Here is a 26,156-nt window from a genome sequence, read left to right as displayed (position 1 = left end):
ATCCCCGCGCCGGCGTTGGGCAACCTCTCCGGCAAGGAGGCCACAGCGAGCCCAGGGATCACGCGATCAGCGGCTGCCCGGCGCCGGCCCCTCCCCCGGCTTGCTCCAGGGGCCCGGCATGGCGTGGTGGCGCGTCCCCACGTGCGAGCTCGCCTTCCTCCGCCTCTGAGCTCACTTCCTCCGGCGGGCGGGGCCGCATAAAAAGGGCCAGGCGGGGAGCAAGGCCGTCGCCTTGTTGGAAGCGGAGGAGCGGCGTCGCAAGCATGGCCAGCGGTTACCCCAAGCCGGACGAGAAGAGCCTGCAGGCCCTGCGCGACGCGGCCAACCGCCTGCGCATCCACTCCATCCGCGCCACTTGCGCCTCCAACTCGGGGTGAGCGCGCAGCCTTCCCTCCTCCCCCCCCCCCCGCCGGCGTTAGGGCTGGGGGGGGATCTGCTGCCCCGGCGATCGGGATCCCCCGTCCCTCCCCTCCCCTCCCCGATCCCGCAACCCCAGCCTGCAGTGCTTGCTCCTTTGGGCTGGGAAAGAGGCGCGCAACCCGCCTCCCCTTGGATCCGCGGGGCGCGCGGCTTCCCGGTCTTCTTCTGGCTGGTTATCCAGCGGAGCCGCGGGCGCGCTCCCGTTCGGGGCCGCGGCCTCATCCCCGGCTTCCGCGCGGGAGCTGCTCGGGGAGGCCTGCCCTTGCCAAGCTCCCGGCGGTGGCTGGAGGGCTCCCGGAATTGCGACCGGCCGTGGGTTCCCTTGGAGAAGGTGGCTGGCTTTGGAGGGTGGACTCTAGGCTGTTCTGTCCTGCCAGCCACTCAGGTTCCACCCCCAAATCTGGCATTTTCCTAAACCCGGCCTGTAGAGCTTGTTGGCTTGCCGCTAAAGCCAGAGTTCCCTTTGGGTTGATGGGGACGATGTGGCAACCCGCGGCTGGGCCTGCAGGAATGCGATCAATTCCAGATTGAGAAATCCCTGGCAATTAGGGGGTGGATCCTGGGGGAGGGCAGCGACTGGTCCTGCCACTAGGCGATTGCCTAGGGCGCCAGCCTTCTGGGGGTACCAAATTGGGCACCCCCATGTGACTCGGTGACATTATCAGCGTGGGGGTGGGGGACTTGCCTAGGGAGCCAGACAATCTGTGGCCGGCCCCGGGTGTAATGCCCCAGAGCAAATGGGGAGGGGCCCGCAGCTCAGCGGTAGAGTGTCTGTCTGGCATGCAAGAAGGTTCTGTTGCCAACATCTCCAGGCAGGAAGCGATGGGAAAGACCTCAGCCCAGGACCCTGGAGAGCCGCTGCCGGTCTGAATAGACGACAGTGACTTTGATGGACGGAGGGTCTGAGTCAGTTTAAGGCAGCCTCCAGCTGTTCATGTGAGATCTTTTGGGGAGGGGCCGTGGCTCAGGGGTAGAGTGTCTGCTTGGAACGGCAGAGGATCCCAGGTTCGATCCCCAGCTTCTCCAGCTCAAAGATCAGGCAGGAGGTGATGGGAAAAGACCTTGACTCGAGACAAGGGGTGGGGAAGTATTTGTGAATTTCCTGCATTGCGCAGAGGGTTGGACTTGATGACCTGGGAGGTCGCTTTTGATTCTATAAGCCTGGCTCAGTGGCAGAGCTTCTGCCTGGGATGTAGAAGAAGAAGAATTGCAGATTTATACCCCGTCCTTCCCCTTAATCAGAGACTCAGAGCGGCTTACAATCTCGTATATCTTCTCCCCCAACAACAGACACCCTGTGAGGTGGGTGGGGCTGAGAGGGCTTTCCCAGCATTTGCCCTTTCAAGGACAACCTCTGCCAGAGCTATGGCTGACCCAAGGCCATTCCAGCAGCTGCAAGTGGAGGAATGGGGAATCAAACCCGGTTCTCCCAGATAAGAGTCCGCACACTTCACCACCACACCAAACTGGCTTTCTCCCAGGTTCTATTGCCAACGTCTCCAGGAAAACCACTATGCAGGAGGTGATGGGAAAGACCTCTGCCTGAGACCCTGGAGAGCTGCTGCCAGTCTTAAGTAGACAATACTGACCACAAGGAACAAGGAGATCGGCAGCTTCATGTACAAAGCAGCCATTTCCTCCAGGGGGGACTGATCTCTGTAGTCTGAAGATCGTGTCCGATTCCAGGAGCTCTCCAGGCCCTACCTGGAGTTTGTGCAATCCACAAAGAGAATCACGGCAATTGTAGGCAGAGAAATCCAAAGCACAAGGCTTTCCATGAAAACCAGCCTCCGTACAACCAACAAACTCGCCAAACAATTCAACAGTTGCAAAAGCATATATTAGTTCACGATAGACCATACAATTAGTCCTTAGCAAAACAGGGAACGTGTTCACCAAGAATCAATTCAGTCTTTATAGCAGTCAATGCTCAGTTCATTGCAAGGAATCCTGGTGAAATAGTTGTGCAATTGATCCATGTCTCTCAATGTTTTCATACCCTGGGCAAAAAACTCCATTCCATTGCAACATTGAAAGGCACTTGAATAGTCCAGTGCCTTTCAATGTTGTAATGGAATGGCATTTTTTGCCCAGGGTATGAAAATGTTGTAAAAAGCTCGAAGAAGCCTGTGCGAAACAAGGGTTCCAGTATTACCTTGTTCTTATCAACCTTTTGGATTGCTGGCTGCATATATTGAGAGACACTGATCAAGACCTCCGGGGACTGCACTGGCTGCCAATAATATACCGAGTTCGGTACAAGGTGCTGGTTATTACCTTTAAAGCCCTATATGGCCTAGGACCTGCCTACCTCAGGGACCGTCTCTCCCCATATGTTCCCCAGAGAGTGCTGAGATCGAGTTCTCAAAACCTGCTTCCAATCCCCGGGCCAAAGGAGGCCCGACTTAAGTTGACCAGAGACAGGGCCTTTTCAATCACAGCCCCTTGCTGGTGGAACCAGCTACCGGAAGAGGTGAGGGCCCTGCGGGACCTTGGGCAGTTCTGCAGGGCCTGTAAGACAGTCCTCTTCCGGTTGGCATACAACTGATCGGTACTTGAAAATTTCGGCTAGAAGGCTGTAGTGTGGTACTTTGGTAAATGGCTTTGTTTTACTGTTTACTGGTTTATTGTTTAAATGTTGTAAATTGATGTATTTTAAAACTTAATCCTATGTTTGAACTTTTGTGTTGTGAGCCGCCCTAAGCCGCTTTGGTGGGAAGGGCGGGATATAAACTAAATAAAATGAAATGAAATTGCACAACTATTTCACCAGGATTCCTTGGAACGAACTGAGCAATGATTGCTATAAAGACTGGATTGATTCCTGGTGAACACGTTTCCCATTTGGAATACTGTGTGCAATTCTGGTCACCGCACCTCAAAAAGGATATTATAGCATTGGAAAAAGTGCAGAAAAGGGCAACTAGAATGATTAAAGGGTTGGAACACTTTCCCTATGAAGAAAGGTTAAAACGCTTGGGGCTCTTTAGCTTGGAGAAACGTTGACTGCGGGGTGACATGATAGAGGTTTACAAGATAATGCATGGGATGGAGAAGGTAGAGAAAGAAGTCCTTTTCTCCCTTTCCCACAATACAAGAACTCGTGGGCATTCGATGAAATTGCTGAGCAGTCGGGTTAGAATGGATAAAAGGAGGTACTTCTTCACCCAAAGGGTGATTAACATGTGGAATTCACTACCACAGGAGGTGGTGGCGGCTACAAGCATAGCCAGCTTCAAGAGGGGGTTAGATAAAAATATGGAGCAGAGGTCCATCAGTGGCTATTAGCCACAGTGTGTGTGTGTGTGTGTATTTATATTATTGGCCATTGTGTGACACAGAGTGTTGGACTGGATGGGCCGTTGGCCTGATCCAACATGGCTTCTCTTATGTTCTTATTTTGCTAAGGGACTAATTGTATGGTTTATCATGAACTAATATATGCTTTTGCAACTGTTGACTTGTTTGGTGAGTTTGTTGGTTGTAAGGAGGCTGGTTTTCACGGAAAGCCTTGTGCTTTGGATTTCTCTGCCTGCCTGGAGTTTGGCAACCCTAGGAATCATCCGGGTGCCTTTTGGCCTGCGCCCTGTGGTCACTGATGCTGCCCTTTGCCCCCCACAGCCACCCCACGTCATGTTGCAGCGCTGCAGAGATCATGTCCGTCCTGTTTTTTCACACCATGCGCTACAAGCCGACGGAGCCGGGCCATGCCAGCAACGACCGCTTCGTGCTGTCCAAGGTGAGAGATGCGGCGCGCCCTCCTTCACTGCTCGGAGGTCCGGTTCTATTCGATGGGTGCTTCAACGGTGCTTGCTCCTGTGTGCGGCTGAAACCTCGGGCCGCTGCCTTGCGCTGCGTGAAGAGGCTACTGCTCAGGTTCCAGAGTGACGGGCCCGCAAACTTGATCTCTCACGTGTTTTAACGCTTGATTTTTCCCCCCTTGGTTAGGGCCATGCGGCGCCCGTTCTCTATGCAGCATGGGCCGAGGCGGGCTACATCAAAGAGTCGGAACTGCTGAAGCTGCGGAAGATCGACTCTGATCTGGAGGGCCACCCGACCCCTGTAAGTGGCTTTCCGGAGGGAGGCTTCCATCTTTGGCTGGCGCTGAACACTGGGCTCCCATAGCAGGCCCGCTGTGGGTGACTGGAAGCCCCAGCTGTGGGCGTGGGGGGTGGAGAGGGATAGGCAGCCTTGTTTCTCTTCTGGGGGGGCTTGGATCAGTTGACGTAGGAATGCAGTCAGAGAAACAGGCTTTGACCTAGACATGGACACCGTGGAAAGTGTTTGCAGGATATGCGTATTGCAAAGACAGGGTTTAGATCAGGGTTCTCCGACCTTGTGGCGCCATGGCCAGGATTTCCTTTGGCACTCCAGGCAGGAGGTGATGAGAAAGACCTTGACCTGAGACCCTGGCTCAGTGGCAGAGCCTCTGCTTGACATGTGAAAGGTTCCAGGTTCAATCCCCGGCATCTCCAGTTAGAAAGGACCAGGCAGGAGATGATGGGAAAAACCTTGACCTGAGACCCTGGCTCAGTGGCAGAGCCTCTGCTTGACATGTGGAAGGTTCCAGGTTCAATCCCCGTTATCTCCAGTTAGAAAGAACCAGGCAGGAGGTGATGGGAAAAACCTGAGACCCTGGCTCAGTGGCAGAGCCTCTGCTTGGCATGCAGAAGGTCCCAGGTTCAATCCCCGGCATCTCCAGTTAAAAGAACCAGGCAGGTGGTGATGGGAAAGACCCTGACCTGAGACCCTGGCTCAGTGGCAGAGCCTCTGCTTGGCATGCAGAAGGCCCCAGGTTCAATCCCCGGCATCTCCAGTTAAAAGAACCAGGCAGGTGGTGATGGGAAAGACCCTGACCTGAGATCCTGGCTCAGTGGCAGAGCCTCTGCTTGACATGCAGGAGGTCCCAGGTTCAATCCCAAGCACCTCAAGTACAAAGGACTAGGCAGGAGGTGATGGGAAAGACCTTGACCTGAGACCCTGGCTCAGTGGCAGAGCCTCTGCTTGGCAGGCAGAAGGTCCCAGGTTCAATCCCCAGCATCTCCAGTCAAAAGGACCAGGCAGAGAGTGATGGGAAAGTCCTCAGCCTGAGACCCTGGAGAGCTGCTGCCAGCCTAAGCAGACAGTACTGACCTCAGTGGATCAATGGTCTGATTCAGTGTTCTCAGCTACATGCGTTCATGAGCGTTTTCTCTCAACAGAGGCTGCCTTTTGTGGACGTGGCCACCGGATCGCTAGGCCAGGGCCTCGGAGCGGCTTGCGGCATGGCCTACACGGGCAAATACTTCGACAAGGCCAGGTGAGGAGCTGCGGGCAAATGCAGAAAGGTCTGTGACGGGGAAGCCAGTTGCTGCTTCTGTAGGGAGCCTCTTGGGATGGAGTGCTGTAGGGGGCGGGGAAGATGAATCGCAGCCTACGGGAGAGCCTCCTGATCTTCTTCTCTCCCCCCAGCTACCGAGTGTACTGCCTCCTGGGCGACGGGGAATCTTCGGAAGGCTCAGTGTGGGAAGCCCTGGCGTTTGGGTCCCACTATCGCTTGGACAACCTGGTCGCCATCTTTGACGTCAACCGGCTGGGGCAGAGCGAGGCGGCCCCGCTCCGCCATGACACCGACACCTACCGCAGGCGCTGCGAAGCTTTTGGGTAAGCGGGGCCCGGCCGGTTTGGCCCCCTCTCTGGCAAGGGGGCTGCTTCGTTTGCACGCGCAGAACGTGACCTCCTCTCCTCTCCTGCCCTGCCAGGTGGAACGCCTACGTTGTCGACGGCCACAACGTGGAGGAGCTGTGCCGGGCCCTGTGGCAAGCGGGCCAGACGAAGGGGAAGCCAACGGCCATTGTGGCCAAGACTTTCAAAGGGCGGGGCATCCCAGGTGAGGGTGAGGAGGTTGTTAGGGCGGCGTGGTGGCCGCAGGAGCGTTCTCGCATGGCCCAGGCGAAACAGCTTCTCATCAGCTCTTAGACGCTAGGGAGGGTCAGCCCTGGTAAGTACTTGGATGGGAGACCACCAGGCAAGTCCAGGGTTGCTATGCAGAGGCAGGCAACGGCAGACCCACCACTGTTTGTCTCTTGCCTTGACGTGGGTGGCCCAGATGAGCCCGATCTCATCAGATCTTGGCTGCTGAGGTCTTGGTTAGTAGATGGATGGGAGGTTAGGGTTGCCATCCCTAGTTGGGTTTATAAAAAGGTAAAAAAAGGTCGTCTCCTGTGCAAGCACCAGTCGTTTCCGACTCTGGGGTGATGTTGCTTTCACAACGTTTTCATGGCAGACTTTTTGCGGGGCGGCTTGCCCTTGCCTTCCCCAGTCGTCTACACTTCCTCCCCGTCCCCCCAGCAAGTACTCATTAGACCGACCTCAGAAGGATGGGAGGCTGAGTCAACCTCGAGCCGGCTACCTGAAAACCCAGCTTCCGCCGGGGATCGAACTCAGGTCATGAGCAGAGAGCTCACACTGCAGTACTGCAGCTTGATCACTCTGCGCCGCGGGGCTCTTAGTTGGGTTTACACACGCACACAAATGCTGCCAACACATTCAGCTCCTGCTTCATACTTTGTTCATTGACTTCCTAAATCCTCGCATTGGGGATTTGTGAAGTTAACGAACAAAGTAGGAAGTGGGAGTTGAATCTGTTGGCAGCATTTGTGTATATAAATCCTTCTGCCGTCCGTTTCCTTGAGTGTCGGCACAATCCCTAGCTGGGGGCAGGGGGGGGACTGGGGGCAGGGGGGTCCCCTGGTTTGGAGGCCCACCCCCTCCTTCAGGATCATCAGAAAGCAGGGAGAGGTTTGGAGTGTCTTCTGGGAACACCATGATACTCTATGGAGACCAGTCCCCGATGGAGAATGACCTGCGCGGGGGAGGGAGGTACATATGGAACCCTTGTTTCGCACAGGCTTCTTCATATGAACGTATGAAGCTGCCTTCTACTGAATCAGACCCTCGGTCCATCAAAGTCAGTCTTGTCTACTCAGACTGGCAGCGGCTCTCCAGGGTCTCAAGTTGAGGTTTTTCACGCCTACTTGCCTGGACCCTTTTTAGTTGGAGATGCCGGGGATTGAACCTGGGACCTTCTGCTTACCAAGCAGATGTTCTACCACTGAGCCACCGTCCCTCCAGGTAGAGGCACCAGATTTTCAGCATACCCATCGGGTGCCTCTCTTCAGCCCCCCCCCCCCCGCCCACGTTTCGAAAAGATTGGACCCCAATGAGGGTGCCCCCCTCCTCCATTATTTCCAATGAAAGGAAGGCATTGAAAAGAAGCACGCTGGCTAGAAATCCTTTGGGGGTTCAAGTGTGCTTGTTACAGTCTTGCTCCTGCCTCCACCCCCAAAGTCCCCAGGCGTTTCCCGAGGCAGATAATGGTAGCCCACCCCTGTGGGTCTCTCGTCTTGACCGGGATGGCTTAGGCTAGGCCAGTTCTTGTCAGATCTCAGGAGCTAAGCAGAGTTGGCCCTGCTTAGTATTGAATGGGAGACCACCAAGGAAGTCCTGGGTTACTATGCAGAGGCAGGCAATGGCAAACCACCTCCATTTGCCTCTTGCCTTGACTTGGATGGCTCAGGCTAGGCCGATCTCACCAGATCTCAGAAGCTAAGCGGGGTTAGTATTTGGATGGGAGACCACCAAGGAAGTCCAGGGTCCCTCTGCAGAGGCAAGCAACCCACCTCTTTGGTGTAGTGGTGAAGTGGGCGGACTCTTACCTGGGAGAACCGGGTTTGATTCCCCACTCCTCCACTTGCAGCTGCTGGAATGGCCTTGGGTCAGCCGTAGCTCTCGCAGGAGTTGTCCTTGAAAGGGCAGCTTTTGGGAGAGCTCTCTCAGCTCCACCCATCTCACAGGGTGTCTGTTGTGGGGGGAGAAGATATAGGAGATTGTAAGCTGCTCTGGGTCTCTGATTCAGAGAGAAGGGCATGGTAGAAATCTGCACTCTCCTTCTCCTCCTCCTCCTTCTTCTCCTCCTTCTCCTTCTCCTCCTTCTCCTCCTCCTCCTCCTCCTTCTCCTCCTTTTTCTTTTTCTTCCTTCTTCTTTTTCTTCCTTCTTCTTTCTTCTTCTCTGTTTGCCTCTTGCCTTGAGAACCCTATGGATTGCCATCAGTTGGCTGCAACTGAATGGTGCTTTCCACCAGCACCAGCTAGTAATGGGACGTTCTCTGTCTCAGGTGTGGAGGACGCGGACAATTGGCACGGGAAGCCCATGCCCAAGGACAAAGTGGAGTCCATCATCAATGCAATTCAGAGCCATATCCAGACCAACAAAGTCTTGTCTATCCAGCCGCCCACGGAGGACGTCCCGCAGATCAGCATTGCGGCGATCAAGATGCCTTCTCCGCCCGCGTACAAAATTGGGGAAAAGGTACTGTGTGGGTAAACACCTGAGTCACCTTGGCTTCAGTGTGGGCAGTGGGTTTGGGTTCTCTAGAGACACCCGGACTGTAGAACTGGGGATCCAGGAGAATTGGCTTCCAGTTTCCACTCTGCCGTGGGAGCTGGCTGGGTCACTTTGGGCTGGTCGCACCGACTTCACCTAACCAGCCTCGCTGGGTTGTTGTGAGTGTAAAATAGAGAGGAGAATATGAGCTGGTCTGAGTCCCTGTCGGAGGGAAATGCAAGAGCAAGAATGAAGTTAATTGAAGGAGCCTTGTGACTGCTTGCATGTGACACCATTGCCGTGGGAAGCCCAGCGTTCGTCTTGATCTCCTTTAATAGAAAATTGCGATTTCTTTCCAGTTCTCCCTCTTCAGCCACAAGAAGACTATTAAAAGGCTTGTTGGCCTTCTGGGGGTTCTGTGTTTCCTCTAGCTCCCTGTCTTTCTCCTTGCAGATCCTAATTTGCACTTTGGCTTCTGTACTCCATCTTGCGTCAGATCGCCTCTCCCTTTGGCACAGCTTATTCTAATTCCCTACCGCCAGTCGCTGACAAAAACAAGCTACGGGTCTCTGCAAAGATCACTGTGTAATCCAAGCCCTGGCTTTCTTTTGTAGCAGGAACTCCTTTGCATATTAGGCTACATCCCCCTAATGTGGCCAACCTTCCAAGAGCTTACAGGGCCTACTGTAAGCTTTTGGAGGATTGACTACATCAGGGGTGTGTGGCCTAATATGCAAAGAAGAAGAAGAAGTTATTGGATTTATATCCCGCCCTCCACTCCGAAGAGTCTCAGAGCGGCTCACAATCTCCTTTCCCTTCCTCCCCCACAACAGACACCCTGTGAGGTAGATGAAGATATTGGATTTATATCCCGCCCTCCACTCCGAAGAGTCTCAGAGCGGCTCACAATCTCCTTTCCCTTCCTCCCCCACAACAGACACCCTGTGAGGTAGGTGGGGCTGGAGAGGGCTCTCACAGCAGCTGCCCTTTCAAGGACAACTTCTGCCAGAGCTATGGCTGACCCAAGGCCATTCCAGCAGGTGCAGGTGGAGGAGTGGGGAATCAAACCCGGTTCTCCCAGATAAGAGTCCGCACACTTAACCACTACACCAAACTGGCTCTCTCCAAGGAGTTCCTGCTACGGAAAAAGCCCTGCAAAAGACGCAAATGCGATGAACTGAGCCCAAAACAGGGGGAAACATCCGTATCCTATTAATTATATAGTCTATTTCCAGAGAGAAATAAAACCTTTGAGAGAGAGAGCGAGAACCTTTCCGCGGTGTTTCTTCTCTCTGGCTTCTCCTCTTGGTTCTTCCCAAAGCTCAGTGGTTTCGCTAAGCCTGTTAACACTCAGCCAGTCTTTTCACTGCAAAAATGAGGACCCCGTGAGAAGAACTGAAACTCCAGGTTGGTAATATGGCTGCTGTTTAGTCGATTAGAGAGAGGAGAGCTTATCTCACATTTGAGAGATAAATGCCCACCTCCGGTAAATCAGTGGACTGAGGGCCTTAGCGCTCTGTCAGTTTTTGAACTCGCAGCAGTCCATTTTAAGGCCAACGAAGTTTTATTGAGAATGTAGGCTTGTCGAGCACACAAAAGCTTCCGTTCTCACGAAAACTTCGTCGGTCTGAACGGCGCTACTGGGCTCCAGCTTTGTTCTGTTGCTGCAGACCAACGCGGCTGCCCACCTGGCTCTGTCCGAGCTCATGGCACATAGCCGACAGTGGGGCAGGGATTCCTTTTCAGATATTTGGAGCTCTTTCTATAGATGCTGTGAGCCGCCCTGAGCCCGCCTGGGGGATAGGGTGGGGTAGAAATCGAAGAATTAAATTAATTAAATTGGATGCTGATGCCACCCGCCGTTTTATTTCCGCTGTTCGTATTGGATCCCTTCGCTCCTTTTATTCTGCTTTTTGAAAAGAGAGAATAAAACTTTTTATGGGATTATCAGGCAAGGAAGCGTCATGCAAATGCGTACATGCTGGGTGCCACTGAGTTGCGCCCACCCTGTGGTAGCCCTATGGATTTAATGACCTCCCAGACGTCCTGCCATCAACAGCCTTGTGCGGGTCTTGCAAACCGAAGACCTGGGCTTCCTGGATTGAGTCCGTCCATCTCCTGTTGGCTCTCCCTCTGTTCCCGCCTCCTTCGACTTTTCCTAGCCTCGTTGCCTTTTCTGGTGACTCCTGTTCTCTCACGATGTGACCAAGAGTCCCCCTTGCCTCAGTTAGTCATTTCACCTTCTGGGGAGGGTTGGGATATGAAGTTCTCCCAACAGGCTTCCATCTCCACCAGTTGGCCGCTGGTGTATCTCACCTTCTTGTTGACACGGCTCAGGTGCTTTCTGGTGGACTCTAGCATGACCAAACGTTCCTGAGAGCCAGTTGGGTGTAGTGGTTAAGTGCGTGGACTCTTATCTGGGAGAACCGGGTTTGATTCCCCACTCCTCCACTTGCAGCTGCTGGAGCGGCCTTGGGTCAGTCATAGCTATTGCAGGAGTTGTCCTTGAAAGGGAAGCTTCTGGGAGAGCTCTCTCAGCCCCACCCACCTCACAGGGAGTCTGTTGTGAGGGGAGCAGATAGAGGAGATTGTAGGCCACTCTGAGACTGTCCTTGAAAGGGCAGCTTCTGGGAGAGCTCTCTCAGCCCCACCCGTCTCACAGGGTGTCTGTTGTGGGGGAGGAAGGGAAAGAAGATTGTAGGCTGCTCTGAGACTGTCCTTGAAAGGGCAGCTTCTGGGAGAGCTCTCTCAGCCCCACCCACCTCACAGGGTGTCTGTTGTGGGGGAGGAAGGGAAAGGAGATTGTAGGCTGCTCTGAGACTCAGTCCTTGAAAGGGCAGCTTCTGGGAGAGCTCTCTCAGCCCCACCCGCCTCACAGGGTGTCTGTTGTGGGGGAGGAAGGGAAAGGAGATTGTAGGCTGCTCTGAGACTCTGTCCTTGAAAGGGCAGCTTCTGGGAGAGCTCTCTCAGCCCCACCCGCCTCACAGGGAGTCTGTTGTGGGGGAGGAAGGGAAAGGAGATTGCTCTGAGATTCAGATTATAGAGCAGGATATAAATCCAATATCTTATTCTTTTGTTCCTCAGGTGGCCACCCGCAAGGCTTATGGCCTGGCCCTGACAAAACTGGGCAATGCTAACGATCGCGTGGTGGCTTTGGATGGCGACACGAAGAACTCCACTTTTGCGGAGCTCTTCAAGCAGGCCCATCCCGAGCGCTACATTGAGTGTTACATCGCCGAGCAGAACATGGTGAGTCTTGGGTGTGAAAATGGATGTGGGGGGTTCTCTGGGGAAAGGACGCTTGTGATGACCGCCCTCCCCACCTTGGTCTTCCGCCGCAGGTCAGCGTGGCTCTGGGCTGTGCCGCGAGGGGCCGCACCGTTGCGTTTGCCAGCACCTTTGCCGCCTTCTTCACCCGGGCCTTCGACCACATCCGCATGGGGGCCATCTCGCAGGCCAACATCAATCTCTGCGGCTCTCACAGTGGCTGCTCTATCGGTATGTCGCCCTCGTCCGTGAAAGGGTTTCAGATGACTGAATGAGCAAACGGCTTTTTAAGGGAACCAAATGGGCGTGTGGGTGCTGGTGGGCCTCCCTCCAGCATCTGGCCAGCAGCTGTTAGAAGCAGGATGCTACCCTGGATCCAACATGGCTGCTTTGGTGTTCATAGTGAAAGCATGTTAAATTCTCCGATAGAGAATGTAGGGATGGCCATAGGCATAGACAGTTTCAAAAGGGAATGAGACAGATTCATGCCAGTGGCTAAAGGGAATGGCTCCACATTTAGAGCCTCTGAATCACACTGCTAGAAGGCCTGGCCCACTCTGCCCTGTTGCTGGACCTCCATTGGCCACTGTGTGGGACAGGATGCAGGGCTAGGTGGGCCACAGGTCTGATCCAGCAGGGCTCTTCAGATGTTCTTATTGAGAAGGCCTCGGCCTCTATGCCCTCTTGTTGGCCCTCCAGAGGAACTGATTGCCCACTGTCAGACAGGATGATAGATGAGATGGACCGCTGTTACGATCCAGGAGTGCACTCTCAGCCCCACCTACATCACAGGGTATCTGTTGTGGGGAGGGGACAGGAAAGGAGATTGTAAGCTGCTCTAAGACTCTGAGAGAAGGGCGTGGGATAAATCCAATCTCTTCTTCCTCTTTTTCTCCTTCTGTTTATTGGGGGGAGGCTTCAGCCTCTCTGCCCTGTTGTTGGCCCCCCAGAGGAACTAGTTGGCCACTGTGTGAGACAGGAGGCTGGATTAGATAGATCCTCGCTGGTCTGATCTAACAGGGCTCTTCTGATGTTCTTATGAAGGTCTCAGCCTCCCTGCCCTGTTACTGGCCCTCCAGAGGAACTGGCTGGGCCACTGTGTGAGACAGGATGCTGGACTAGATGGACCCTCCCTGGTCTGATCCAGCAGGGCTCTTCTGGTGTTTCTCTCAGGGCAAGTCCTCGGCCTCTCTGCCCTGTTGTTGGCCCTCCAAAGGAACTGGTTGGCCACTGTGTGAGACAGGAGGATGCTGGACTAGATGGAATCTCACTGCTCTGATCCAGCAGGGCTCTTCTGATGTTCTTCTCAGGGAAAGGCCTCAGCCTCTCTGCAGGGGAAGGGAAAGAAGATTGTAAGCTGCTCTGAGACTCCGAGTGAAGGGCGGGGGATAAATCCAATCTCTTCTTCCTCTTTTTCTCCTTCTGTTTATTGGGGGGAGGCTTCAGCCTCTCTGCCCTGTTGTTGGCCCTCCAGAGGAACTAGTTGGCCACTGTGAGAGACAGGAGGCTGGACTAGATGGACCCTCACTGGTCTAAACCAGCAGGGCTCTTCTGATGTTCTTAGGGGAAGGCTTCAGCCTCTCTGCCCTATTGTTGGCCCTCCGGAGGAACTGGTTGGCCACGCTGTGAGACAGGAGGCTGAACTAGTAGGACCACTGGTCTGATCCAGTAGGGCTGTTATTTTTTTCTTTTTAAAATTTTTTTAACTGTTTAATCCGAAAACCCCAATACAAGTGCACAAAAGCAGCACAAACACAAAATCTACGTAGGAACAAAACAAATACAAAAGTACGATGCTCTCTCCCTGTTATCATTATCTAGGCAGTTTGAATGAGACAAGAAATCAGCAACCCCTCCCTTGACATCGTAATGATCCCGGCTCCCCAAGTTCCTACCTGGGATTAAAAGTATACTTTTATCCGCATATCCATATATCAACATACAGAAGAATTTTTCTGTTCTGAAATTCTTAAGAAGCGCTGAGCGCAGCATTCGTTCTGGAACCTACGTTCCTGAGAATTCTAGTTTTCATTGAAACCTTCCCTCCTCTGTTTCTAATTTTTCTAGTTGCAAAGGTAACCTGTAAAAGCCTTAAACGGTGACTGAACAAAGATTTCCCAGGCTTGGGGAACAGGATATCAGTGGCTTCTTGCCCCTCCTGGAATTAACCCTCCCCCAAAGCATGCAAATTGGCTTCCTTGATACAAGTTGGAGGGTTTGGATGGCATAGTGGTATTTTGCCGGGACTGTGCGTAATCTTTCTTGCCCTAATCGCCGGCCGATCTCTTTCCTAGTCCGATCTCCATCAGGGATGGCTAAGCCGTACAAGGGTAATGTTCAGAGGCGATACAGGTGCTTGTTTGTGTCTTGGAGTTTGCTGTGCGCTTCCCTCCCCGTATGGCTGACTTCTGCCCTACTGGATGTAAACTCCCAGCCTTACTAATATTTGCTTCCCACTCGGCACGCCCCGGCGTTTGTGAGAGTTTTCAGAAGCAGATGACCCAATCCTCCTTGTGTCGTTCTTTAAACGACCTGGTTGAACAACTGCTTACTAAACCTGGGTGGTGTCCTGTCACATAACCGCAGGCTTGGGTTTGATGATACGTTTCGTAGGCCTCCGAGATGGAATCTGTGTCTGTTTCCCAACCTGTTGTGCAGCTGGCGTGGCCTTCCTAATACTGGGAGCTGTGGTGATGCGTTCCCCCCCACCCCTTAACTGCACATCAGAGATACTGGGTGCCTCCGTTCCTCTTCCAGCACAGCCAAAATACATGATGCAATTTCTTCTTCCTTGTTGGATCTTGTTCACCAGGTGAGGACGGACCCTCTCAGATGGCCCTGGAGGACTTAGCCATGTTCCGAACCATCCCGGGCTGCACCGTGTTCTACCCGAGCGACGGTGTCGCCACGGAACATGCTGTCTGTCTGTCTGCAAACACCAAGGTGGGTGGGCGCTGAGCCGCTCTCGAGCTAACTTGGCCTTTTGAGTGCCTGGTAAACTGAAAATGTGACATGGAGATTGCCCTTCCTACTGGCTTCCTTGTGTAAGAGGTTCCCACAAGGTATTTACAGAAGAGGGGCCATGGCTCAGTGGTACAGCCTCTGTTTGGCATGCAGAAGCTCCCAGGTTCAATTCTCCAGTACCTCCAGCTAAAAGGACCAGGTGGTGGTTTATGGGTAAGACCTCTGCCTGAGTCACTGGAAAGCCGCTGCCAATCTGAGTAGGTGATGCTGACCTTAATGGACCAAGGGTCATATTCAATACAAGTGAGATGTTCATCTGAGAGCCTTTGGGGCCATGGCTCAGCGGCAGAGCGTCTGCTTGGCATGCAGAAGGTCTCCAGTTCAATCCCCAGCATCGCTCATTAAAAACATCTGGCAATGGGTGACGGGAAAGATCGCTGTCTCTCTGAGTGGACCATACTATCACTGATGGACCAGTTGTCTGGTTCAGTATAAAACAGCTTCATGTGCTCAGAACCTGCTAAAGCAGGGGTGTCAAACTCATTTGTTATGAGGGCTAGATCTGATATAAATGAGACCTTGTTGGGCCAGGCCAGGTGTGTACCTATTTAAGATCAGGTAGCAGAGATATAAATTTTATAAAGAACACAGACAAACACAAATATATATTTTAAAAAACTTAAAACATTAGCACTCAATGGCCTTAAAGATGCTTTCTTTGTATTTCTCCCATGGGATCCAGGGAACTGGGCAAAGGAAGCTCTAGCTCTTTCCTTCCTTCCCCAGGGGACCGAGGTGGGGGAGCCTCAGCCAATAGAAGGAAGAGAGGCTTGGCTCAGTAGCTCCGCTGTGCAATTGAGAGAGCCTGGCAAAGCAAGCTATTCCTCCCCAAGGGAGGAGCCTCAGCCAATGGAGAAAATAGAGGTTTTGCTCTGTTGCTCCTGTGCAATTGAGCAAGCCTTGCAAAAGAAGAAAGAGAGAGATGGAAGGAAGCAGATGACAGCCAGCTGTTCAAGGGCCTGATAGGAGCCCTCGGGGGGCCTGATTCGGCCCCCAAACTGCATGTTTGATGCCCCTGTGCTAAAGGCTCCCCATAATGCTAATTAATCCCACTGGTGAAGGTGATGGTGTGTGATACAGAAACCTGTTCCACATGCATGTCTCCAAAGCCTTCTGCTTTGGAGGTTTTTTTATCCTCTGGCCAGATGCTCAGCACTTCCCTCAGCAGTTCTCGAGGGCAGGTACAAGGGGATCGCTGTGGCTTAGGGGAAGTTGAATCCGCTACACACACAATTCTTAGGTGTTCCTGGTATTAAAGAGGCTCGTGTGAGATATGCAGAGCCTATATTAACGACAAATTCTGGGCTGCTGGAATCCAAGTGCCTTATTCTCACGCTTCCGGATGAAAACCAGCTCGTTTCCGAAGCTGTCGCCCAAATTCTGTGCTGCCTGCTACAGCATCCGAAAGACTCGTTTTCCTGCTTCTCAGTTTTCGGATGTCCTGTTTGAACTTGTGTCACGAGGTAACTCTTATACTGAACATATTAAGATAATTGTCTATCCTAATATTTATTATAGCATAGATTTTTATCTTCTGTGTTGGAGCTTTTAAATTCTTGGTTTTTACTTGGTCTGTGACTGTAAATAAACTGACTGACTGACTGCCCTCTAGCAGTAGAAAAGAGCCAGAGTCTTAGGAAGGCTAACAAAATGGGTGGCAGGAGATAAGCTTTCGTGAGTCACTGCTCGCTTCTTCGGATGACCGACTTCAGTGACTCCCGAAAGCTTCCCTGCCATTAATTTTGTTGGTCTTTAAGGTGCTTTTGGTCTCTCGCTCTTTTCTAGATTAGATTAGATAATTTTATTTGTATCCCGCCCTCCCCGCCGGAGCAGGCTCATGTCTGTTTTCTACAGCTACAGACATGGTGACTCATCTTGATCTTTCACCCTTCTGGGTGCCCCCTAACTTGGCGTCAGTTTGGTGCGGTGGTTCAGTGTGCGGACTCTTATCTGGGAGAACTGGGTTTGATTCCTCCACTTGCAGCTGCTGGAACGGCCTTGAGTCAGCCATGCCTCTCTCACAGAGGTTGTCCTTGAAAGGGCAGCTTCTGGGAGCGCTCCCTCAGCCCCACCCACCTCTGTTGAGGGGGAAAGACGATAAAAGGTGATTGTAAGCCGCTCTGAGATTCGGAGTGGAAAGCGGGATATAAATCTAGTATCATCTTTGTCTAACTTGCCAATCAAGCGTGAATGCCAACTTCCGAATCTTTATGCACCTTTGATGTCCCAGAATACATGCTTCTTGGAAAACTCTCCCACGAGCCTGGTGTCGCTCTGAAATGTCACCTTTCCTCCTCAGGGGATATGCTTCATTCGAACCAGCCGTCCGGAGACTCCGATCATATACTCCCAGGAAGAAAAGTTTGCAATAGGCCAGGCCAAGGTAAAAAAAAGTTGGCATTGGTGAGGGTGAGCTGGGTGCTGGAAGTTCAGGGATGTGTGCTTTGGCTGTGCTCTGCGTTTGAAGCCTTGGGGATTCTATTGCCAGATGTGTGGGACTGGGACGTAGGGGAGGTGGCAGATATGGGCTCTGACAGATACCAGCAGGTGGCTTGGAGAATGTGTTTAAAGATAAAGAGCCCGTGGCACAGAGTGTTAAAACTGCAGTCCTAAGCTCTGCTCATGACCTGAGTTCGATCCTCGGTGGAAGCTGGGTTTTCAGGTAGCCGGCTCGAGGTTGACTCAGCCTTCCATCATTCTGAGGTCGGTAAAATGAGTACCCAGCTTGCTGGGGGGAAAGTGTAGATGACTGGGGAAGGCAATGGCAAACCACCCCGTAAAAAGTCTGCTGTGAAAACCTTGTGAAAGCAACGTCACCCCAGAGTCGGAAACGACTGGTGCTTGCACAGGAGACCTTTCCTGCTTTCTTTTCACCTCTCCCTCCCCAATCTACCTTTCTTCCTTCCCTCCTTCCTTCAGATATCTGACATTTATTCTGTGTGGCTCTTACGTTAAGGCCACCCTTGTTCCAAGGGAATCTGAGGTTGCATCTGTGTCTCTTTGAGGGGCTTACCTCATCAAATCAGGGTCTGGTAGAGCAGGTCTTCCGAAATGGCAGACCGCTCTGGGCCTCCCAAGGCCATCATAGACTAGTGATCTTGCAATCTTGACCCAGGTCAGTAACTGAAGTCAAGGCTGTTGCCCAGAGACCTGAAATCCAGGCTGGGGCAGGCCAAAAAAGAAAGGGGTGAGCGTTTGTGTTGCAGTTCACGGATCTGGATTTGCCGCGCGGGGGCAGAAATCTAACCTGACTCAGCTGCACAAAACACCAAACCGCCGGGGTAGGCCACAGGCAGTTATAGGATCCTTCCTGGTACAGTCAGGATTGGCTGCCTCAGTTTCCAGCTGTGCAGACAGATCGCAGACTCTTCTGTCTGGATTCCGCAGCAAGGATGTTAGTGAGGTCGTGTGCAGGTTCCAGAGTGGGGGAAGAGCGCAAAAGAGGCTGTTACATGGTTTGGGGAGATGGCAAAAAGCATCATACCTAAATCCAGAAGACTAGACTCGCCAGCAAAAGACGATAATGCTAGGGAGAGCTGAAGAGAGCAGAGAAAGAGAGACAGACTTGGCAAAGTTTGCAAGAGCAGAGCAAGGCTGTTAAGGACGTTTGTTCGTAGGGTTGCAGTCAATTGGAAGTGATCCGACGGCACGTAACGTGGGCAAATCCCAGCTGCCTTAACTTGTGCTGGGGACTTCTCCAGAGGGAGATGTGTGCATAATTAGGACACTGTTGGCATTTGCTGATGCAGAAAGTGCAGTGGAGGCGAGTGTTGTTGCTTATTTTCCACGTTTTTATTGCAGTCCCAGTGCTGCTCTGGTTTGAAATAGAATCATAGAGTTGGAAGGGACCCCAGGGTCATCTAGTCCAACCCCCTGCACAATGCAGGAATCTCCCCCCCTAAGTTCAGGATCAGCATTTGCTGTCAGATGGCCATCTAGCCTCTGTTTGAAAACCTCCAAGGAAGGAGAGCCCACCACCTCCTGAGGAAGCCTGTTCCACTGAGGAACCGCTCTGTCAGGAAGTAAATAAAGTGTGTGTGTGCTGATAGATCAGCACAGGGCCAGTTGCGACCAGCATTCCCACTAAGCTGAGTTAGTGTGAGCTAGCTAACAGGGGTTTTTTTAGCTTCCAGCTCATACATTTGTGTCTTAGCTTAGGAAAGATGGCCCCAGAGCAAGCTAATTCATGCAGGAGCTCACAACTTTTAATGCCAGTAGCTCACAAAGTAGAATTTTTGCTCACAAGACTCCACAGCCTAGAGGGAGGATTGGTTGTGACCCCTGCATCTATTGCAACTAGCATAAGCTGTCAGTAGCAGTCAGAAGATGAGCTCCAGGAGGGAAGCTTGAGTCACATCCCCTCGTCTGGGAGCATAAAGGCTTTTATTTCTGCGAGGGAACAATTGTAGCTTGAATGGAGCTGTTTCCATTGACCTGACCTGGACAGCGCAAGCTAGCCCAATCTCATCCAATCCCTGAAGCTAAGCCGGGTGACCACCAAGGAAGTCCCGGGTCACTGCACGGAGACGGACATTGACAGGCCACCTTGGCACATCCCTTGCCTTGACTGGAATGGCTAGCCTGATCCCAGGAGTGGGCGGCATATAAGTCTAAAGTAAATAAATAAATAGATCTCAGAAGCTAAGCAGGGTCGGCCATGATTTGTGCTTGGATGGGAGACCACCAAGAAAGTCCAGGGTTGCTACGCAGAGGCAGGCAACCACCTCTGTTTGTCTCTTGCCTTGACCTTGATGGCCCAGGCAAGCCTGATTTTGGAAGCTAAGCAGGGTTGGTCGCGGTTAGTTCTTGGATAGGAAACTACCAAGGAAGTCCAGGGTTGCTGTGCAGAGGCAGGCAATGGCAAACCACCTGTGTTCATCCTTTGCCTTGACCTGAATGGCCCAGGCTAGTGAGATCTTGTCCAGTCTCAGAAGCTAGGCAGGATCAGCCCTGGTCAATCTTTGGATGGGGGACCACCAAGGAAGTCTAGAGTTGCTACACAGAGGCAGGCAAGCTGAACATTTCTTTGTTAGGAAAAAATCTGAGGGTCACCGACAGCAAAGAAAAGGAGGGTGTCTTACTGACTCCTCCCTTGACAAGCGTCTTTTATGCATGACTTATCCATTGTCTCTCTTTAGGTTGTGCGCAAGAGTGACAGTGACAAGGTGACGGTGATCGGAGCGGGCGTCACCCTCCATGAAGCCCTGACTGCTGCTGACGAGTTGGCCAAACAAGGTAGCGGAATGCTGAGCTCTCCGGAGGAAGTTGTGTTCAGGACCCCCTCCCTTCCCAGGAGTCTCTGCTCCAGTCCTCTCATGTGGCTTTTGCTTTGTTTCAGGCATCCACGTCCGGGTCATCGACCCTTTCACCATCAAGCCCTTGGACGCGGAGACCATCATCTCCAACGCCAGAGCCACGGGGGGCCGCATCATCACCGTGGAGGACCACTACAGAGAGGGTAAACGGCTGCTTCGGGCATAGCTGCGTCCATATGAAGGTGGACTCCATGCAGCAGCAGGGCTGGAAGGGTGGGGGGGGAATACATGCTCTTTACTCCAATTCTCTACTATGCAGTCTTTTCATAAGAACACAAGAGAGGCCATGTTGGATCAGGCCAGTGGCCCATCCAGTCCCAATACTCCATGTCACACAGTGGCCAAAACCCAGAGGCCTTCAGGAGGTTCCCCCAGCAGGGCCAGAACTCCAAAGCCCTCCCATTCTTGCCCCCTAGAGCAGGGATGGCCAAACTTGCTTAATGTAAGAGCCACACAGAATAGAGGTCAGACATTTGAGAGCTCCAAGTCATGAGCATCCAATGTTTGAGTGCCACAGGAAGGAAGGAAGGCAAATAGATGAGGGAGGGAGAGCTGGAAAGAAAGCAACTTTAACTTTAAATGCATTCTCCAAGCCACCAGCTGTGATTGAAAGAGATAAATGCCTTCTGCAAGCTGGTCAACAGGGCGGTGGGGGCTTAGAGAGCCGCACAATGTGTGTGAAAGAGCCACATGTGGCTCCCGAGCCACAGTTTGGCCACCCCTGCCCTAGAGCATCACTGCCCCCAGATATAAGAACATAAGAGAAGCCATGTTGGATCAGGCCAGTGGCCCATCCAGTCCAACACTCTGTGTCACATAAGAACATAAGAGAAGCCATGTTGGATCAGGCCAGTGGCCCATCCAGCCCAACGCTCCATGGGAAACAGTGGCCATCAGGATGTCCCCCAGCAGGGCCAGAACTCCAAAGCCCTCCCACTCTTGCCCCCTAGAGCATCAGTGCCCCAGATGTAAGAACATAAGAGAAGCCGTGTTGGATCAGGTCAGTGGCCCCTCCAGTCCAACCCTCTGTGTCACACAGTGGCCAAAACCTCAGAGGCCATTAGGAGGTCCACCAGTGGGGCTACGTCTCCAGAAGCCCTTCCACAAGCACCAAGAAGACAGAGCATCACTGCCCCAGAGAGAGTGTTCCATCTATACCTTGCAGCTAAGAGCCACTGATGGACCTCCGCTCCGTATGTTTATCCAAGCCCGTCATGAGGTTGTTTATGCTTGCAGCCACCACCACTTTGCGCAGCAGGGAATTCCACGTGTTCATTACCCTTTGGGTGAAGGAAGTATATTCTCTCAAATCTGGCTTGGTACAACATTTCTGGTAAGAACCCAGCCCAAGGATGTTAGCAAGCCATATGGACTGGAAATTCTGCATTTTTCAAGGTTGCACACACACAGGCACCCTTTTTTGTGCCTCACCTGCCTGGGGCCATCATTCCAACAAACAACTGCTGCTGCCCAAGGCTGTTTTTAGTCCTTTAAAAAAAAAAAAATAAGCAGTTGCTCAATTGCTGTAGTGCAATAGCGATCAATTACTGTGACCTAGTCCTGGTGAATCCCCACATTTTTTTGGTGGTCGGGGGGGGGGGGGGGAGGAAGTAAGCCTGTAGTTCTTTTTGCTTTTTGTAGCAACACCATAACAAATGGCTGCAGGATTAATCCCCCCCCCCTTTTCAGTGGAACTACTACATGGTCACAATCAGGGGTGGAATTCTAGCAGGAGCTCCTCTGCATATTAGGCCACACACCCCTGATGTAGCCAATCCTCCAAGAGCTTGCAAGGCTCTTTGGTGTAAGTTCTTGGAGGATTGCCTACATCAAGGGGGTGTGGCCTAATATGCAAAGGAGCTCCTGCTAGACTTCCACCCCTGGGCACAATAGAAAGTGACCGGTGGGGGAACTTGCAAGGACTGGATGATGGAGCTCCAGCAGCCCTGATGTCCTTACGTATTTCGTGGCGATAGATTAAGATGGGTAGCCTGGTTAGTTTGTCTATAGCAGGGGTGGCCAACGGTAGCTCTCCAACTGTTTTTTTTTCCCTACAACTCCCATCAGCCCCAGCCATTGGCCATGCTGGTTGGGGCTGATGGGAGTTGTAGGCAAAAAACATCTGGAGAGCTACCGTTGGCCACCCCTGGTCTACAGCAGTAGAAAAGCCAGAGTCCAGGAGCACCTGGAAGATTAACAACGTTTGTGGCAGGGGAGGAGCTTTTGAGAGTCACTGGCGCAAATCTAGTTAGTGTTCATGGCAGTGCCGGGCTCTTGCTCTTTTCTGCTTTTGGAACGCCCCTTGGATGATGAATCTTCATTCTCATTTGTATCCGATGAAGGGTGTTTTAACTCATGAAAGCTTACACCCCCCCCAAAAAAACCTTGTTGGTCTTGAAGGGGCTACCAGACTACCAGTCTGGCTACCAGTACTGAAGTCTTGAAGGGGCTACCAGTACTGAAGTACTGACTGTGCTTTGAAGCCAGGGCTGGCGCGTGGGAGTCGGCCAAGTAGGCGGCGGCCTGGGACGCCACCTGGCCTAGGGGTGCCAGGAGGCATCCCCTTTCCTCATGCGCCGGGTCCGCTGCCATCCCAACCTCGCCTAGGCTTCCCGAGCCTTGAAGTCGGGCGTGGCAGCAAGCGTGCTCAGAGTCTGTGCCCAGCCCTCCGCTTCAGGGGGAGCCGGGAAGAGGACTTTCCAGCTCCCTTTGAAGCAGGAGAGGGCTGGGCACAGGGGTCGGTCAAGCGCTCATGCTTCGCATCTCCCTTGGGGGACCGGAGGCACAGGGTTCAGCCTGGGTCACTAGAACCCGTAGCGCCAGGCCTGTGTGAAGTGTTCTTGCCGCGTTCTAAATATGTGAAAGTAAAGCCGGACAGAGGTTCTGCAAAACAAGGACATTTTGAGTACTGTCTCGTCGCGCTAAAGGATTATTTGTGCATAGCTGCGCACCAAGAAATTGTGCTTGCTGCACATTTGAAGAATTGGATTGGACTTGATGAAGTCACACTTTAAGGAGACGTCTGAATTTTCTACTTGAAAATGGAGTATTGACCTGTCGTTTGCAATCCTGTTTCACTTTAAATGTTTTTAAAATTTATTTATATACCATTTGAATAAGAAGAGTGTTATTCATTCTAATAATTTTTAATATTTCTGAGTGTTATTGAGGCTGGTTGTCACAGGGTCTTTTGGGTTGCGGCACCACTGTATGTCAGTTCTGGAAGGGGGCTCCTTGTCAAACGCTTGTTCTCTGTCTCCCCTCCTTAGGAGGTATTGGTGAAGCCGTAGCAGCAGCTGTCTCGGGAGAACCCGGCCTCCTTGTCCAGAGCCTGGCTGTCTCCGAAGTGCCTCGGAGTGGGAAGCCAGCTGAGCTCCTGGACCTTTTCGGGATCAGCGCCAAGAACATCGTGGCGGCGGTGAAAAGCACCTTTGCCAATTGATGTTGCCCGCCTGGCTTTGAAGCAGATGTGGGGAGGGGGTCACGCAGGTATGAAAAACGGCGGTCTCTGAAAGAGCGGAGGGGAGGCTCTCTGTGAGCCTACCACACTTAAGTTCCCGAACCCAAATTGCTTTCACTTCCTGTTGCAATTCCACACGTGCTGCTGCAAGGGGCTTTGTGTGTGCTCGTGACCTAATGACGCTTTTTTGGATCTCCCTGCATTTAAAACCCTCTCCCTCCTCTTCCTTACAAAGCCAGTTCTGTTCATTTGCGAGTAGCTTAGCTGGGTCAAAAAGCCTAATGATATGTGGGACCAAACAGTGTTTGTCTTACCTGAATTGACTGACCCCGATTCCTGGGCCTAGATCCTATCCTACTTGGCGTTCCTCTCTGTCTATCGGGCCTGTTCCTCAGGCGCCGGGTTCCCCTGGGCCATCTTCTAGTGGGGAAGTAAGGACACATTGTTAGTTCCCGCCCAAAGATATGCAACCGAACTTCTCAAAAAGCTCTGGGTTCTTGTTGTGATGTTAATTTTGTCGTTCTAACCAGACTTGAATGTGACCGAGGTTAACTGCTCCTGTTTACATTGATAGAATTGCTGTTCAGCCGGTGTTCGTCTAGCAAATTTGATTAAAAACCTAAAAGAAACCTTGACTGAATTTTATGGCTGTCTTGGGGAAGTGAGAGTAAAACAGGGGGCCTACCAGCGTTGCCTCTTGCACAGGCTAAGGATTCTGCGCTCCTCTGCATGCAGCCGGCTGGGTGATCTTGGGTCAGTCACAGTTCTCTCACCCCCCTCCCAAAAAAGCAAGTCTAGCTCAGTTCTTCATGGTGCATAACACTAAAAGAGCTAGATTGAGTGTTTCTTTTCTGGAACACATTTAGCAATGCACTGGTTGCCTGTTGCTTACTGGATTTGTTTCAAGGTGCTGGGTATTACCTCTAAAGCCCTGTATGGCTCAGAGAGCACTATGGTCGGGGTCTCAAAATCTCCTTTCTGTCCCTGGTCCCAGAGATACCAGGCTGGCTGCGACACGAGCAAGGGCCTTCTCGGTTGTAGCCCTACGTTGGCGGAATGAGCTCCTGGAGGATGTTAGGGCCCCATGGGATCAATTACAATTCTGCAGGGCTTGTAAGACAGAGCTCTTCCACCAAGCCTTTGACTGCTGCTTTGGTCACCGCTGAGGAGCCTGGCCCTCAGACCTGACCTGTGTTTGAAGGATATGAATCGTTACGGTGAAGATGACTTGCAGTGCCACCGTCATTAATATAGCATTTTTAATATTTTTGTAATTGTTTTTAATCGGTTTTAATGGTTTAATTGCCTGTTTGCTTGTTTGCTGCCCTGGGCCGCTTTGGTGGGGAGGGCGGGGATATAAATGGAACCAAACAAATAAAATTTCTGGCTGCCAGACAATCTTAGGATCTCCTGGCTATACCACCCAGTGCCATAAAATAATAATTATTATCAGGGAAGGACAAAGAGCCAGCATTCTGTGGTTAGAGTGTCGGACTAGGATCTGAACAACCATGGTTCAGATCTGCTCTGCTGTGGGACCTCATAACATGAGAGAAGCCATGTTGGATCAGGCCAGTGGCTCATCCTGTCCAACACTCTTGTGTCCCACAGTGGACAAAAAACCAGGTGCCAGCAGGAGGTCCATCAGTGGGGCCAGGACACTAGAAGCCCTCCCACTGTGTCCCCCCCAAACACCAAGAATAACACAGCATCACTTGCCCCAGACAGAGTTCCATCTATATGTTGTGGCTAATAGCCACTGATGGACCTCTGCTCCATATGTTGATCCAATCCCCTCTTGAAGCTGGCTGTGCTTGCAGCAGCCACCGCCTCCTGAGGCAGTGAATCCCACGTGTTAATCTCCCTTTGGATGAGGAGGAAAGGTCCCCTGTGCAAGCACCAGTCATTTCCGACTCTGGGGTGACATTGCTTTCGCAATGTTTTCACGGCAGACTTTTTACAGGGTGAGTTTGATCCCTGGCGGTAGCTGGGTTTTCAGGTAGCCGGCTCAAGGTTGACTCAGCCTTCCATCCTTCCGAGGTCGGTAAAATGAGTACCCAGCTTGTGTGAAGAAGGACTTCCTTTTATCCATTCTGCATAGTGCTAAAAGAGCTGGAACTTCTCACTGCCAGACAAGGACCTCCTAGCTACACTCCACATGCTGCCATATGATTATTATTATTGGCCTTTCTACTTTACTGGGTTGTTGAAAGGCTGCAGCCGAGGAGAGGAGAACGACGTAGGCTTCTTTGGGTCCCTGCTGGAGGGAAATGCAGGGAGCAAATGAAGCAAACAAAATTGTTAT

The 26,156-nt window shown here is 52.2% G+C and overlaps 1 protein-coding gene across 1 annotated transcript; it reads left to right on the top strand.

The window, feature by feature from the left end:
* The first annotated feature begins 231 nt into the window (after positions 1–231).
* On the top strand, positions 232–24,480 carry TKTL1 (transketolase like 1). Its single transcript, XM_060252566.1, has 14 exons — positions 232–373; positions 4,042–4,159; positions 4,369–4,482; positions 5,622–5,719; positions 5,872–6,063; positions 6,162–6,289; positions 8,577–8,770; positions 11,870–12,034; positions 12,127–12,283; positions 14,865–14,995; positions 17,376–17,459; positions 20,215–20,311; positions 20,415–20,534; positions 23,661–24,480. The coding sequence occupies exons 1-14, from the start codon at positions 264–266 to the stop codon at positions 23,831–23,833; spliced, it is 1,881 nt and encodes a 626-aa protein (XP_060108549.1). The 5' UTR covers positions 232–263; the 3' UTR covers positions 23,834–24,480.
* Positions 24,481–26,156: the final 1,676 nt, after the last annotated feature.

Source organism: Heteronotia binoei, chromosome 13, assembly GCF_032191835.1.
Source record: "Heteronotia binoei isolate CCM8104 ecotype False Entrance Well chromosome 13, APGP_CSIRO_Hbin_v1, whole genome shotgun sequence".
NCBI lineage: Eukaryota > Metazoa > Chordata > Lepidosauria > Squamata > Gekkonidae > Heteronotia > Heteronotia binoei.
This window is presented reverse-complemented; position numbering and strand designations above follow the sequence as displayed.